General features: G+C 47.6%; 1 protein-coding gene across 3 annotated transcripts in view; it reads left to right on the forward strand.

Moving 5' to 3' along the window:
- Positions 1–17109, forward strand: part of CASP8AP2 (caspase 8 associated protein 2) — an 80379-nt gene that overhangs the window by 27926 nt on the left and 35344 nt on the right. For all 3 annotated transcript variants that reach the window (XR_006388639.1, XM_044289489.1, XM_044289490.1), the window contains exons 3-4: positions 4495–4563; positions 15991–16091. Coding sequence is in view for 2 of the 3 variants with exons in the window: in XM_044289489.1 (XP_044145424.1) it covers positions 4495–4563; positions 15991–16091 (170 nt within the window). In the remaining variant the exon portion in view is untranslated. The remainder of the gene's footprint in view (positions 1–4494; positions 4564–15990; positions 16092–17109) is intronic.

The raw sequence follows: 17109 nt of genomic DNA on the forward strand, positions 1-17109 counted from the left end.
GGTGAGTATTCTTGCAGAGGATACCTTTGGATAAGTTTGTGCCGCCAACAAAGCCCAGGGAGCAGGCTATTTGAGCAATATTAGCGGGAGCAGACACTCACTGCAGCCGCTCACATCCCCGGTCAGGCCACACCCCTAACATCAGCTCTTCTGAGTGGATCCTATTAGGAAAATTCAACTTAAATGCTCTTCTACGTCTCCTAAGATTATATATTCACTTATTGAGATACACAAGGTATAAAATATACATTAACAATATTTGATTAACTATATCAATATTGTATATTATATATGAATCATTAATAAGTTCAAACGCTAAATAATTGTACACAGGAATATATGTGTGTGTGTGTGTGTGAGAATATATTAATAGATATGTATTCCACACCAGATATGTCTTATGGATATCCCTTCTTATTAGATCATGGCTCACCCATGAAACACGTATTGTTCTTCAGATAGACATGTTTAGAAGAAACCCTTACATTCCCTATAGATCCATGTCTCTAAACAACAATTAAAAGTATAATGTTCTCTATATATTCACTTTTAACACATTTGAACTTGCCATGAACCCTTCTTGGATTTTTTTAGGTTCATGCTGATCACATGCTGTTAAAGGCAATGATCATCCATATTGAATATAGTATCATCAGATACATTGTACATTTATGAAAATGCACCACAAGTCCGCAGGAGGTGAGACGGGCCAAGTCGTCTTCCCAGCATGCACTGGGAGGGACCGGACGTCACACACAGCGTCAGCTAGCGAGCTGACTATGTGTGAATGCAAGGCCCTACAGCGCGGTACAGAGTCGGGAGGCCACAGAGCGGTGAGTGACAAGCCTCTTTAATTCACTCCGTGGTCATCTATTGCGATATGGCGATAAAACATCTATATTGTCCGCCAAATTGACTATATTATCGCATATCGTTTATATCGGCTAATAGTGTTAGTGTAGGTTTTTGCATGCACACAACATCCTTGTGCGTGCATCCAGAAATTATTTTTTTTCTACTCCTTTTCTCTGTATTTCAAATTTATTACAAGCCCCTTCACGTGTGAAAACACAACTTACACATCCATCACAATAAATTAAAAGTTTTCACACATCACACCCCAATAAAATAAAAATGGCCAGTCCATCCCAACGAGTATTACTTGGCTGAAAGGGCATACGCCATGCTTGCATCCGATACTGAGTCTGCCAGTGAGGGAGAAGAGAATGCCACTTTCCTCTATTCCTCAACCCCCTAATCATCATCATCATCAGGTGATGAGGGACCCTCTAGAAGGTGCCCCAAGGGTAGCAGCGGAGGCAGCCCCCCACAGTGAATCCTTATGGACTCAACCCCCTGACTATTATCAGCCCCAAATTCTGGATTTTGAGGCCAGAATTACGATAGGGCGGGCTTCACTGAGCTAGATTTTTTTTCTAAATCTTCTTCTCTGAAGATTTTGTGAATGTAATGGTGGCCCAAACCAATTTATACGCCCAACAATTCATTGCTCAGAACTCTACATCGCCATATGCTAGACCCTTGGTTGGACCCCAGTAAGTGCAGCAGAGATGTTGACGTTTTGGGGACTCTTGCTGCAAATGGGCGTTGTAAAGAAAAAAAAAACTAACGTTAAACAGACATTTTTTTTTTTCACCAGACTCCAATTTACAGTAAGACCATGACCCGGAAGCGAATGGAGTCAATTTGGAAATTCCTACACTATAATGACAATGCACAGTGCCGATCCCAAAATGACCCGACATTTGACTGTCTGTTCAAGGTTTGGCCTTTCATTGACTGCTTTTCACACCAGGTTTGCTGAGGTGTACAACCCTGATAAAAATGTTAGTGTAGATGAGTCCCTATTACTTTTACAAGGGAGGGTTAGATTCCGCCTGTACCTGCCTAGCAAACGGGCAAGGTATAGCATAAAAATATAAAAACTTTGTCAGAGTAGCTCCGGGTACACCCACAAGTTCCGCTTTTTTTTTTATAAATAAAAATGAAATATTTTGACTCACGTTTACCAGTGTCATGAAGTACAATGTGTGACGCGAAAACAATCACAGAATGGCCTGGATAAGTAAAAGCGTTTTAAAGTTATCACCACATAAAGTGAAACATCTCAAACTTGCTAAAAACGGCAGGGTCCTGAGGGGGTTAATGTTGTTACTGTGGAGTGCTTATTTGGCACACCATTTGACTGCACTTTGTGGTATGAAAATGACAATAAGTTTAGTCCTCATTCACACCTGATGATTCTGTCCAGAATGCACTACATCGCGGCCGGCTTACTATGTTGTGGTGCAGGAGGGGGCGTGACGATCCATTGAAGTGAATGGCACCGTAGCCACAGCCGCAGGCGATCGGATGCACGGCATCGCAAGGCACAATTATGCCTGAGGTCCGGTCAAAATGCTGCTTGCACCATTTTATTTGGACTGGACTGCAGGCATAATGTGCCTTGCGATCCTGTGCACCTGACCTTTGACAGGGAGCTGCCGTCCCCGCAATTAACCCCTCAGGTGCTGCGGATGGCAGCGCCCTGTCAGAAGTGTGTCCCCATCACCATGGGAACGCCTCGGTTTTAGAATGTACCATCGGATCGGAGTTGTCTCTAATCCGACGGTATATTTTAACTCCAAGTGTCCCCATCACCATGGGAACGCATCTATATTAGAATAAAATAAACCGAACACCAAACCCGTACTTCAGTGAAAAAGTCCAGGTTCGGGTCCGTGTACCAAAAACGTAAAGTTCGGTACGAACCTGAACTTTACGGTTCGGGTTCACTTAACTCTAGTCACTGCCGCTACACGCCCCCAGCTCGTCGCCGATCCACTGCTCCGGTCTCCGGTAAACAATTAGTTTTTATTTTATAAGATTGATTGGGGGGGGGGGGGAACTGGCTCCAGGATGGAATACTTATCAGCATTGCAGTCTGTTAGGATTGTAAAGCTTCAAAATATGATAAAAAGCATATTTTATTTTAATGTTGACCTTACCTTAACACCTTCCTGACTGTCGCTGTACATGTGTGTGGTGGAAGTCGGATCTCTAATGATGTCAAGCGCGCAGCAGAGACTCGGGGCTAATGTCTGCGATTGGTGATAAGTGAACAGACATTTAACCCCTCAAAATCAAAAAGGCTGATTTAAATTTTTATTTTTATTTATTTTTTGCTTCACCTCCCTCATAAAACAAACAAAAAAAGTTATGGGGATCAGATATGGTGATGAAAAGAGAAAAATATTTTTTTCAAAAGTTTTTTTTTTTTTTTCAGTATTAAAACACAAGCAAAACAATGTAAATGTACTATCACTGTAATTGTGCTGACCCAAAGAATGCAGGAAAGTATTACCACATATGGAATGCCGTAAAAATGAAACCCATAAAATGGAAAACCTTTTTTCAATTCCACCACATTTGTAATTCTTTTTTTTTTTTTTTCCCCAGCTCCTCATATGCATTATTAAATGGTGCCATTAGAAAGTAAAATATTCTGTGTATGGCAGTGAAATGTTTGCAGTGGTTTAACTCCGTTAATAGCCAGCTAATATCTGGAATTACTGTAACTTTCCTCTCTTGTCTGACCTTACATTTGGTGAAGCCCAGCACTAGTGCATGCTGTGGCAACCATACTTCCCTGTCCCCATTCTCCGGACCTGATATAGGTATGAGTAACCACCAAAGTTAGGCCTCTCTCACTCAGGGCCTTGTAGTAATGACAGAGCTAATGATGGTCTTTGTCACTGTTTACTCAAGTGTATAAAGGATGCACTAGTTTAAAGGGAACCTGTCATCAACTTCATGCTGCCCATACTAACGGCAGCATAAAGTAGAGACAGGGGAGTTGATTTCAGCGGTCTGTCCTTTATAAGTTAAAAGTAAATGGTTGCTGAGAACTAACATCACAATCATTGCAGACTGAGCCTGTAAAAGAGTCCCGGCCACCTGAGAAGAGTCCTGGTTATTCATCAACTCCTGCCCACCTGCTGATGACTGGCAGGCTTCTACCTAGTTTTCTCCCTTTCTCTCTAGGAGAGAACTGACAATTATCTTCAGATGGGTGAGAATGCAGGAGATTATGAATAACCAGGACTCTTCTCAGGTAGATTTGACTATTTTCAAGGCCTGGGCTGCAATGAGCTCATGAGTGACACACCGCTGAAATAAGCATTTCTGTCACTGTTTTATGCTGCCCTCAGTGAGATCGGCATAAAGTTGATGGCAGGTTCCCTTTAATCCATGCATGGAAAAAACGCCCATATAAGTCTGAGAGCTTAAAAAATATGGCTGCATCTGTTTGTCATCCCCATTGTATTAACATTCAAAGGGCTTGTCTTGTGTAATTCAGTCTTCTCCTTAGACCAAAGCCCATAAGTAGTACGGACCTGTAAGACTGATGCAGTAATGGTGACATCCTACTGAGGTGACGGCCTTATGTTAGCATCTTCTTGGCACTTATGGAATTGCAATTCTTTATTACAGCTTCTCCTGCAAAAAGTGATGCAAGCTCAGTTGATATATATGATGGATTGGACATGGGAACGTCAACAGGTAATCATTTTTATTTTTTATTTATTTTTTCTGTAATTTTTAATTGCATACATTTGTCATGCTATTGCCGAGGTAGTCAGGAAACAATAAAAAATGTTGCATATTTACCAGATAGTACAAAGTTCCATCTTCTGACAGGAAACTCTGGAATCCCGCCCTGGATAAGTGTCTCACTATAATATAAGTAATATACCCATTGGGAATCCTCACCCACTAGATTTGTGGATGCCAAACGCTAATGAAAAACCCAGCTCAGTCCTTAACCACTTCAGCCCTGCTAGCTGAAACCCCCTTCATGACCAGAGCACTTTTTACACTTCGGCACTACACTACTTTCACCGTTTATCGCTCGGTCATGCAACTTACCACCCAAATGAATTTTACCTCCTTTTCTTCTCACTAATAGAGCTTTCATTTGGTGGTATTTTATTGCTGCTGACATTTTTTACTTTTTTTGTTATTAATCGAAATGTAACGATTTTTTTGCAAAAAAATGACATTTTTCACTTTCAGCTGTAAAATTTTGCAAAAAAAACGACATCCATATATAAATTTTTCGCTAAATTTATAGTGGTACATGTCTTTGATAAAAAAAAAAATGGTTTGGGTAAAAGTTATAGCGTTTACAAACTATGGTACAAAAATGTGAATTTCCGCTTTTTGAAGCAGCTCTGACTTTCTGAGCACCTGTCATGATTCCTGAGGTTCTACAATTCCCAAACAGTAGAAAAACCCCACAAATGACTCTATTTCGGAAAGTAGACACCCTAAGGTATTCGCTGATGGGCATAGTGAGTTCATAGAACTTTTTATTTTTTGTCACAAGTTAGCGGAAAATGATGATGATTTTTTTTTTTTATTATCATTATAAAATGACCGGTGAAATCCGAAAGGTGCACTTTGGAATATGTGCCCCTTTGCCCACCTTGGCTGCAAAAAAGTGTCACACATCTGGTATCGCCGTACTCAGGAGAAGTTGGGGAATGTGTTTTGGGGTGTCATTTTACATATACCCATGCTGGGTGAGAGAAATATCTTGGCAAAAGACAACTTTTCCAGTTTTTTTATACAAAGCTGGCATTTGACCAAGATATTTTTCTCACCCAGCATGGGTATATGTAAAATGACACCGCAAAACACATTCCCCAACTTCTCCTGAGTACGGCGATACCAGATGTGTGACACTTTTTTGCAGCCAAGGTGGGCAAAGGGGCATATATTCCAAAGTGCACCTTTCGGATTTCGCAGGCCATTTTTTTACACATTTTGATTGCAAGGTACTTCTTACACATTTGGGCCCCTAAATTGCAAGGGCAGTATAACTACCCCACAAGTGACCCCATTTTGGAAAGAAGACACCCCAAAGTATTCCGTGAGGGGCATGGCGAGTTCCTAGAATTTTTTTTATTTTTTGTCGCAAGCTAGTGGAATATGAGACTTTGTAAGGAAAAAAGAAAAAAAAGAAAAATCATCATTTTCCGCTAACTTGTGACAAAAAATAAAAAATTCTAGGAACTCGCCGTGCCCCTCACGGAATACCTTGGGGTGTCTTCTTTCCAAAATGGGGTCACTTGTGGCGTAGTTATACTGCCCTGGCAATTTAGGGGCCCAAATGTGTAAGAAGTACCTTGCAATCAAAATGTGTAAAAAATGGCCTGTGAAATCCGAAAGGTGCACTTTGGAATGTGTGCCCCTTTGCCCACCTTGGCTGCAAAAAAGTGTCACACATGTGGTATCGCCGTACTCGGGAGAAGTTGGGGAATGTGTTTTGGGGTGCCATTTTACATATAATCATGCTGGGTGAGAGAAATATCTTGGCAAAAGGCAACTTTTCCTATTTTTTTTATACAAAGTTGGCATTTGACCAAGATATTTTTCTCACCCAGCATGGGTATATGTAAAATGACACCCCAAAACACATTCCCCAACTTCTCCTGAGTACGGCGATACCAGATGTGTGACACTATATTGCAGCCTAGATGCGCAAAGGGGCCCAAATTCCTTTTAGGAGGGCATTTTTAGACATTTGGATCCCAGACTTCTTCTCACACTTTCGGGCCCCTAAAAAGCCAGGGCAGTATAAATACCCCAGATGTGACCCCACTTTGGAAAGAAGACACCCCAAGGTATTCAATGAGGGGCCTGGTGAGTTCCTAGAAATTTTTTTTTTTTTTTTGCATAAGTTAGCGGATATTGATTTTTTTTTTTTTTTTTTTTTTTGTTTTTTTTCTCACAAAGTCTCACTTTCTGCTAACTTAGGACAAAAATGACAATCTTTCATGGACTCGCCATGCCCCTCACGGAATACCTTGGGGTGTCTTCTTTCCGAAATGGGGTCACATGTGGGGTATTTATACTGCCCTGGCTTTTTAGGGGCCCTAAAGCGTGAGAAGAAGTCTGGAATATAAATGTCTAAAAATGTTTACGCATTTGGATTCCGTGAGGGGTATGGTGAGTTCATGTGAGATTTTATTTTTTGACACAAGTTAGTGGAATATGAGACTTAGTAAGAAAAAACAAACAAACAAAAAATTTCCGCTAACTTGTGCCAAAAAAATGTCTGAATGGAGCCTTACGGGGGGGGTGATCAATGACAGGGGGGTGATCACCCATATAGACTCCCGGATCACCCCCCTGGTAAGGCTCCATTCAGACGTGCGTATGATTTTTACGGATCCATGGATACACGGATCGGATCCGCAAAACACATGCGGACGTCTGAATGGAGCCTTACAGGGGGGTTATCAATGACAGGGGGTGATCAGGGTGATCACCCCCCTGTCACTGATCACCCCCCCTGTAAGGCTCCATTCAGACGTCCGTATGATTTTTACGGATCCACGGATACATGGATCGGATCCGCAAAACACATGCGGACGTCTGAATGGAGCCTTACAGGGGGGTGATCAGGGAGTGTATATGGGTGATCACCTGCCTGTCATTGATCACCCCCCTGTAAGGCTCCATTCAGACGTCCGCATGTGTTTTGCGGATCCGATCCATGTATCCGTGGATCCGTAAAAATCATACGCACGTCTGAACGGAGCATGACAGGGGGTGATCAATGACAGGGGGGTGATCAATGACAGGGGGGTGATCAATGACAGGGGGGTGATCAATGACAGGGGGGTGATCAATGACAGGGGGGTGAGGTGATCAATGACAGGGGGGTGATCAATGACAGGGGGGTGATCAATGACAGGGGGGTGATCAATGACAGGGGGGTGATCAATGACAGGGGGGTGATCAGGGAGTTTATATGGGGTGTTCATGGGTGATCAGGGGTTCATAAAGGGTTAATAAGTTACGGGGGGGGGTGTAGTGTAGTGTTTGGTGCGACTTTACTGACCTACCTGTGTCCTCTGGTGGTCGATACTAACAAAAGGGACCACCAGAGGACCAGGTAGGAGGTATATTAGACGCTGTTATCAAAACAGCGTCTAATATACCTGTTGGGGGTTAAAAAATTCGGATCTCCAGCCTGCCAGCGAGCGATCGCCGCTGGCAGGCTGGAGATCCACTCGCTTACCTTCCGTTCCTGTGAGCGCGCGCGTTCACAGGAAATCCCGGCCCTCGCGAGATGACGCGTATATGCGTCGTCGTGCGCAGGGCTGCCGCCTCCGGACCGCACATCTGCGTTAGGCGGTCCGGAGGCGGTTAAAGGGAACCAGTCACCTGGAATTTGGCAATAGAGCTGAACACATGGGCTGCAAGGTCACCGCTAGCACATCCGCAATATCCAGTCCCCATAGCTCTCTGCGTTTTTATTGTGTGAAAAAAATGATTTGATAGATATGCAAATTAACCGGAGATGAGTCCAACATGAAGGAGCCCAGCACCTCCCCACATCCTCCGAATCTCCTCCTTGCTCCCTGACGTCACAAAGCTAGAGCGCCGTAATCTTACGATGCGCGAGCTAGCGCATGCGCAGTTCGTTCCCTGAGGCTGATGCCAACACAGGGAAGGAACACTGTGCTGACACTGCGCATACGCTAGCTCGCGCATTGCGAGATCACGGCGCTCTAGCTTTCTGACGTCTGGGAGCAAGGAGGAGATTCGGAGAATGCGGGAAGGTGCTGGGCACCTTCACGCTGGACTCATCTCAGGTTAATTTGCATATCAAATTGTGGTTTTTTTTTCCACACAATAAAAACACAGAGAGCTATGGGGACTGGATATTGCTGGCGATCTAGCAGCCCAGGTCCTCAGAGCTCTTTTGCTAAATTCCAGGTGACCGGTTTCCTTTAAGCAAGGTGTTCTCCCCGTTGGTCAATCCCTACTTGTTAGTCTTTTGACTCCCAAGCAATCATCTCTAATCTGTGGGAGAACCTTGCAGTAAGTGGTCGGCTCCTTGCAGCGCTACCACAGGGAATATTCAAGGGACAGGGAGTTTGCACAAAAAATGAGGCATGGTTTTCGAAATTTATAATAATAATCTGTAAAGTGTGGGGTGTATTTGTATTCAGTCACCCTGAGTCAATACTTAGCAGGGCCACCTTTTGCTTGCACATATAGAGACAGAATTTCTCAAGCTTGTCGGATTGGATGGGGAGAGCATCTGAACAGCAATTTTCAAGCCTTGCCACAGACTCTCAATAAGATTTAGGTCTGGACTTTGACTGGGCCATTCTAACATCTAGCATTTGGGCCAAAAAGTTCAAATTTGGTTTAATCTGACCAGAGCACCTTCTTCCACATAGTGGCTGTGTCCCCTACATGGCTTGTGGCAAACTGCAAATGGGAACTACTTATGGTTTTCTTTCAAAAATTGCTTCCTTCTTGACACTCTTCCATAAAGGCCAGATTTGTGGAGTACACGACTAATAGTTGTCCTGTGGACAAATACTCCCACCTGAGCTGTGTATCTTTGCAGCTCTTCCATAGTGAACATGGGCCCCTTGGCTGCTTCTCTAATTTAATGCTCTCCTTGCCTGGGCTGTCAGTTTAGGTGGACTGCCATGTCTTGGTAGGTTTGCAGTTGTGCCATACTCTCATTTTTGGATGATGGATTGAACTGCAAATGTTCATTTATTTATTTTTGTAACCTAACACTGCTTTACACTTCTCCACAACTTTATCCCAGACCTATCTGGTGTGTTCCTTGGTTTTCATGATGCTGTTTGATCACTGATGTTCACTAACAAACCTCTGTGGCTTTCACAGAACATCTGTACTTATATTGAGAATAATTTACACACAGGTGGACTCTATTAATAGATGACTTCTGAAGGCAGTTGGACACATTGGATTTTGTTTAGGGGAATCCAAGTACAGGGGATGAATACAAATGCCACAGTTTTCAGGTTTTTATTTAAAATTTTAAAAACCATGTATCATTTTAGTTTCACTTCATGCATACTTGCAACTTTGTGTTGGCCTATCTCCTAAAATGCCAATAACATTTTGTTTGTGGGTGTAATGTGGAAAAGTTCGGAGATTTGAATACTTTTCCAAGGCAATGTATATTTCTCGCCCAATTTCCTTGGGGGACACAGAAGACCTTGGGTATAGCTCATCTCCATAGGAGGCGTGACACTAAGTGAGAACTGTTAAGCCCCTCCTCCACAGCTATACCCTCAGCCTGGAGAGAGAGACTGCCAGTTTTTGCTTAGTGTCCAAGGAGGCAAGACACTCCCTGCTACTGCAGGGCTGTTTTTCTCCTGTTTGGTTTTTAGTTTTGATTTTTGCTTTTGTTTTTTCTTCAGATCATCAGGGACAACAGAGACGCACTAGACCTCTCTGTTTCTCCCGGGGTCGAGCTGCGCCAGTGCCGGTCATCCGCACTGCTGCCTCCCCCACAGAAGGCAAGGTGGACCAGGGCAGCCCAGCTCCCCTGCATCCCGCCAGCGCAAGGGTCGCCCGCACGCCAAGCCCCTCTTCCAGCGTCCTGCCACTACGGTGCCAGTAGCTGAAGGGGCGACCCTGCTGGAACGGACCGAGGGTGAAGACGGCTGTGGTAAGAGAGAGGCTTCTCCAGCCCTACGTTCCCCTCATTCCCTCCCCGGTCTCCTGCGTGCTGGACCCCCATACTGGTCCCTGCTGGACCTAGGCTGGCCCCTGAGGTGTCGTTGGGAACAGCCATGTTTCTGGCTCCAGGGCTGTCTCTCATGTCCAGCTGTTGCCCAAGCCCCACACCACCACCATACTGGTGACCGCGGGGCGACTATACACTGCCCCTTCATAGGGCATTGCACAGGGGTGAGCAATGGATTGCTGTGGAGGAATCTGCTTTAGGACCGGAGTCCGGCTCCTAGCTGCCTCTGACACAGGGGTTATGCCGGCCCTCCCCCTTACCGGTCGCAGATTCAGTACAGGGGGCCCGCGCTGACTGCCCTGGTCCGTTAGGGCAGGGGGTGCAGTGCTGGACTTCAGGGTCCCCCCCCCCCCGCTCTCCTTACCGGTGTCTAGGGCCAGGGCCGCTCCAGCTGCGCTCCAGAAGCTGCCGGACGCAAGGCCCTCACGGCCTGCATGTACTGGGCGCGATGCTCCGGCAGGCCCCGGCTGACTGTTGAGGCTTCCGGTCGGCCGGGAGCCGCAAACTTTTGACCCAGGCTTCGGCCTGCTCGGCCGCAATCCGGCCCTTTGTCTCTGCCGGCCCGCGGGGTGGGCACCCGCGGCCGTTAGTACATGCGTCAGCCGGCTCCCGGCCGGGTGCCGCAAACTTTTGACCCAGGCTTCGGCCTGCACGGCCGCAATCCGGCCCTTTGTCTCTGCCGGCCCGCGGGGTGGGCACCCGCGGCCGTTAGTGCATGCGTCAGCCGGCTCCCTCCCGGTCCCGGCCGACCGCCGGTACTCCCGGTCGGCCGGGCGCCGCGAAAATCTAGGCCCCGGCTTCACGGCCTACTAGGCCACAAACTTCCAGCCTCGGTTGGAGGGGGCGGGAACTTCTCGCGGCGCGAATTCTTCCCGCCTGGAGGTCCCCCGCCCCCAGGGGATCGCAGCGCCGCCCCCTAGGCCGGAGGTTTGTTAACCTGTTGGGTACCGGCCACCAGGGGCCGGCTCCCATCTAGAGGACACCCTCTATGTTCTGGGCTTCCTGGTGGGCCTGTGTGAGATTGTGCCCCTGTATGGTGGCCCCTTTTTTTTTTTTTTGCCTCAGAGTGGCTGTGTTTTAAAAAAAAAAAAAAAAATAAGGAATAAAGTTAATAAATAACGGAATGGTTGCGCAGGACGCTGCAGCCTGATGCAGTAGTGCTGGCCGCACGCTATGCCCCCCTTCCGTAGGCGGCATGTTGCGCTCCTCGGCTGCGGTTCTGGCCAGCTACATGTTCCCCTTCTAGGCGGACCCTTGCCATCTCCCGGGATACGGCGCTGACCAAGGGCAAGCGCCCCGTCTATAGGCAGAACGTCGCCTCTCCAGTTACAGGTTGGCCATGTGCATCACTCTCACTGGATTTAATGCCGGACAGGTGCATGACCCCCTTCTGGGGCAGAAGAATTGCACTCTCACCGGATACGGTGCTGGCCATGTGCACGACCCCCCTCCTTGAGGAGCACGGCACTCTCACTGGATTCCTGCCGGCCATGTGTGTAACCCTCTTCTATGGCGGTACGCTGCACTCTCACTGGGTTCGCTGTCGGCCATGGGTATAAAACGTGTGCACGTCCCCCTTCCATATGCGGAACACTGCACTCATTGGGTTCACTGCCGGCCATGTGCACGTCCCCCTTCCATAAGCGGAACGCTGCACTCTCAATGGATTCGCTGCCGGCCTTGTGCATGACTCCCTTCCATAAGCGGTAGGCTGCACTCTCATTGGTTTCGCTGCCGGCCTTGAGCATGCCTCCTTCTCTCGGGCGGCATACATACTCTTCCTGGCTGGGGTTGTTCTCTCGCGGTAGGTTGCTGGCCACGTGCTTGACCCCCTTCCATGGTGGGGTGCTTGCACTCTCACCGGATCCGCTGCCAGCCATAGGCATGGCCCCCCCCCCCCCTTCCTTGGGCGGTGTACCGCACTCTCGCTGGCTTTGCTGCCGGCATGGGCATGCCTCCTCTCCTCAGGCGACATACATGCACCTTCACTGACGGTGTTTGTTCTTGCGCCAGTACGTTGCTGGCCATGTGCATGGCCCCGTCCGTGGCGGGGTGCTCGCGCTCTCCTGGGATGCGATGCTGCCGTGTGCGATTCATTGCACCCTCACCGAATACGTTGCTGGCCGGGAGCATGGCCCTCTAAACATGGGTGCGCTGCTTGCACTCCCTTTGGAAACGGTGCTGGCCTTGTGCATGACCACTTCTTATTCCGTGGGCGGTAATTTGCGCGCTCATGAGATTCACGGCTGTCCTTCTATATGCTGTACTGGACGTTTCCCTTTCATTGGCGAACTACTCGTTGCACTCTCACAAAATTCGGTGTTGGTTGGATTATTGCACAATAATTTAATGCCAGGATAATCCTGTGCGTGCCCTTCCCCCTTCACTAGGTCCTTTGGTGCGGGCCTTTGCACTCTTGCCGTCTGCAGAGTTTGCCAGGTGCCTTTCTTCCCCCTTTTCTGGGCGGACTGCTTGCGTTCCATAGCATGCCCCCTGTACTAGCCTTGTGCATTACTCCCGTTCGGGTTGCACTTTGCACTTCCATGGATACTGTGGGATGCTTGGCTGTGCGCTCTTTGCGTTGTTTGGGCCGTGTTTCCCTTCTCCTCCCGTGGGTGGGTTGGCCTTCTCGCTGCCTGCGGTTTGCTAGTACGTATGCCTCCCTTCCTCCTGCGACATACTTTTTTTTTTTTTCTCTTGGGGTGAGGCTGCTTGTCGCTAGCTTTGCACTCTTTTCTGAAGAGGTCATTCTGTCCACCTGTATGAGCCTAAGGTGTTGTCCAACACACAACAAATGAATGCCCAATGTATTCACCGCTGTATACCTTGTATATATGTAGACGGGCTCTGCTGGCTCGCTACTGCACCGAGCTGGGTGGCACTCATTCTCTGGTGTGGTCCCGTTGTGACTGCACCAGCCATGTTCATTGGCCCTTCCACCTGGGGGTGTTCGGGGTACCTTGATGCGTACCCGTTCGTCCTCCCGTGACATTGCTTCCCCGCACAAGCCGTCGGGTCGAGAGCGTTGTCTTTGGCGCCTTCTGCACTTCAGTCTGATCTGCTACCAGGAACAGACCGCTCCTCTCGGGTAGGTCACCCAACTTCTCTTGGGTGCTAGTCTATCCAGGTCTGAGGGACCTCCACTTTTGGGTTCTTCCGGGTTTTCGCCTTCTGCGAGGCGATGTGCAGGTCGTCTCACAGAGTAGCAGGTTTTCGGCTTTTGAACTGTCCTGTGGCTTCCCTGTTTGCCATTCCTCCTTTCGGTTCGGAGGGTGTTATGCCGACCTCTGTCTCGACTGCTTTTCCTCGGCGGCTCGGTTGTTTTGGCTTCCTTTCTGAGTTTGTCACTCCGAGGTGGCTTCTGCACCGGCCAGGCCTCAGAGGCTGTTTCGTCATTGCCCCCTCCCCTTCGGGGGTGAGCATGGTTGTTCATTTGGATGGTTCCGGTGTTACTTGTGGTCTCGTACCGTCTCCCTCGTTTTCGCTGGCAGTACTAGCTGTGTGCCTGTTTGCCAGGCCTATTGCGTTCTGTCCTCCCGCTGGGTGCAGATTGCCTTTCCATTCTGGGCATATGGTCCTGCTGGACTTACCTTTTCGGTAACTTGGGAGGACTACCCTTCGGTCACGGTTGTCCTTGACTTTCCCTCACCAGGACTGTAGAACTCCTTCCTGTGGTGGCTACGTCGACTTGGACTTTGGCCTGTCTTGTCCTGGCATCTGTCGGCTGCTGGGCGGACCCTTCCGGTTTCTTCCGTCTGTCCTTCTGCTCACCCACTCCGGTTGGATACGGGACTATGTTGTTCGGGGGCCGACGGGAGTTTTCTTCCGACCCTTGGGCCGTGTTACTGGTCTGCGCCTGATCACATTGGGTTTTTTTCCCGCTTGCCAGGCGATTCCTGCGAGCGCGCTAGTGTTCGCTCCCGACTGTGCTTCGTCCGGGTTCGGTTGTCGGACTTAGGGTTCTTGACTAGGTTTTGTGGTAAGTGGGGCATTCCCCCACTCTGCTTTTCTCTCCCTTGGTTTTGTCTTTCTCTAGTCCGGCCTGGGACTGGGACTCTGTTACTGAAGTGTCAAGTGTCGGCGCTGTCCTTCCCCTTGCAGCGTTTTCTGGCCCTCCTGGGCCTGTCATGACCTTCTTCCACAGAGTGGCTCTTTGGTTCCTCTGTACCGTTCCCTGGTACCGCCCTGGGAACTACACACTGAGCTCTTGGCGCTCCACTCTTTCCCTTGGTGCCGTTGTAGAAGTTCTCCCTACTCCTGCTGTCCTGTACAGTTGTGTTTTCTGTTGCCATCATGTCTGACGGGTGCCTGATGGGTGGCCCTTCGTGTTCTGTGCCCTCTGTCCTTTTCCAGGACGGGGCTGTTTCTCCATCCCGTCCCTTCCTTCTGAGGGTGGTATCTGCCTTCTTATCTACGAGGCTTTGGTCATCCCCTTCCCGTCTCCGGGAACGGGCGCTTCACCGCTTGGAGATTGTTTGGGTTTGCAGTTATTCCTTGGAGATCTCCGGCTCTTGTCGGCGTTCGGTCTCTTGTGTTTCCAGGGTGTCCGCGCAAAGGGTTGACGGCCTCCAGGGTGGCTTCCTTCGCTCTCTGTGTCTATTGCTGTGGTTACCGCACCAAGGGCAGGGTTCTGCTTTTGGTGTCACCGTTCATTTCACCAGAGCGGTCGGTGCCTCCTGGGCCGGAGGCATTAGGCTTCGGCCATGCTTTTGTGCAAGGCGGTCGCTGGTCTTCCTTGCACACCTTACTGGGTTCTACAGGGTGCGCGCTGGGGCTTCGGCGTCTGCTGCCTTGGGCCGCCTGGTCTGCAGGCGGCGGTTTCTTGATGCCTTCGGGTGCTTTGCCCTGGTGCTGTGGTCCCTCCCCTCTTGGACTGCTATTGAACGTCCCAAGGTCTTCTGTGTCCCCCAAGGAAATTGGGCGAGAAAACGAGATTTTTGTATAACTTACCAGTAAAATCTCTTTCTCGCTCTTTCCTTGGGGGACACAGCACCCACCCATTCTTTGTTTCCGAGTTTGTTTTACCCGTTGGGTAGTTGGCTTGTTGGTTCCACTTTTGGACTTTGCCTTTTCTCACTACTTGGACACGCAACTGGCAGTCTCTCTCTCCAGGCTGAGGGTATAGCTGTGGAGGAGGGGCTTAACAGTTCTCACTTAGTGTCACGCCTCCTATGGAGATGAGCTATACCCAAGGTCTTCTGTGTCCCCCAAGGAAAGAGCGAGAAAGAGATTTTACTGGTAAGTTATACAAAAATCTCGTTTTTAAAAACAAAACATTAGCACATGCTTGGGTCATAATTCTAAATAATTAAATTGTAAAAGTCAAAATAGCTAGCCCTGATTACCCTATATTCACATATTACACTTCAAAACAGTTCTTTTTGTTCTTTCAGATCAAGTAGCTGAAACGGGCAGTCCTTCAAGAAACTGTTTGGACCTTTATGAAGAACTATTAACAGAGGAGGGAACTGCTAAAGAAGCTTCATTCAATGATGTATGAATTATTTCATTACGTTAAACACATTAATCACTTCCGGCAGAGATCTGTCCTATTAGTTGTACTTAACATAAGGTCCGACTCTGAACATAAAGTAAATAAAATGTGTATTCCTCTAAAACACCTACCTCCTAAAATATTAAAAAATAAATATATATATTACTGCTTGCCGTTGACAACCGGTTTACCTAATATGACGGCGCTAAATCGGTGAGCATCATATTCCTGCTATACTCAATCAGCAAAATTGTTGCAGTGGCTTGATCTGTAACAAAACTTTGTAAAAAAGAGGCCAGATGAAAACAAAACACTATCTAACTAACCCCTTCACGACTTCTATACGGCTATATACATACCCAGTGCAGATAGCACGTACCGTATATAAATGTTATGGCACCTCTTTAATCAAAGCGCTTGGATTAAAGCTTCTGCTGCTGTCAGTGACAGTGCAGAGCACAGTAATGCTGGCAAGGAACCAATTAGAGTGGTCCCTTGCCGGCGATCACTCCGACTGATTAGTCTGTGCAGACTAACCAATCTGAGTGCGGCAGTGTTAAAATGCCTGTTTCGGGCTCTGATCTGCACTGAGAAATGGCAGTTGGCAAGATGGTTGCAATGGCAACCGGACATGTTGCTATCTACCAGGAAACCTTATAGTACTATACTTTGCAATGCAAAGTATAGTACAGCCAGCAGCCCCACTGGATCTTTAAGATCCAAGTGGGACTTAAAAAAAAAGGGTAAAAAAAATATGTTAAAAAATAAATAAAAATAAAAATAAATAGCTTTTTCACATATATCCACTCATTTATAAGAGATTAAACAAATAAAACAAACTGCGTATCACTGCGTCCATAATGACCTGATCTATAAAATGATTATGGTACTAATCCCGCATGGTAAATGCTAAAAAAATAAAAAAAACTATGGCGGAATTGCATTTTATTGCCTCTCCTCCCCAAAACAATTAATAAAATGTGATCAAAAAGTCATATGCATACCAAAATAATATCAT

The sequence above is a fragment of the Bufo gargarizans genome, chromosome 4, assembly GCF_014858855.1.
Source record: "Bufo gargarizans isolate SCDJY-AF-19 chromosome 4, ASM1485885v1, whole genome shotgun sequence".
Classification (NCBI taxonomy): domain Eukaryota; kingdom Metazoa; phylum Chordata; class Amphibia; order Anura; family Bufonidae; genus Bufo; species Bufo gargarizans.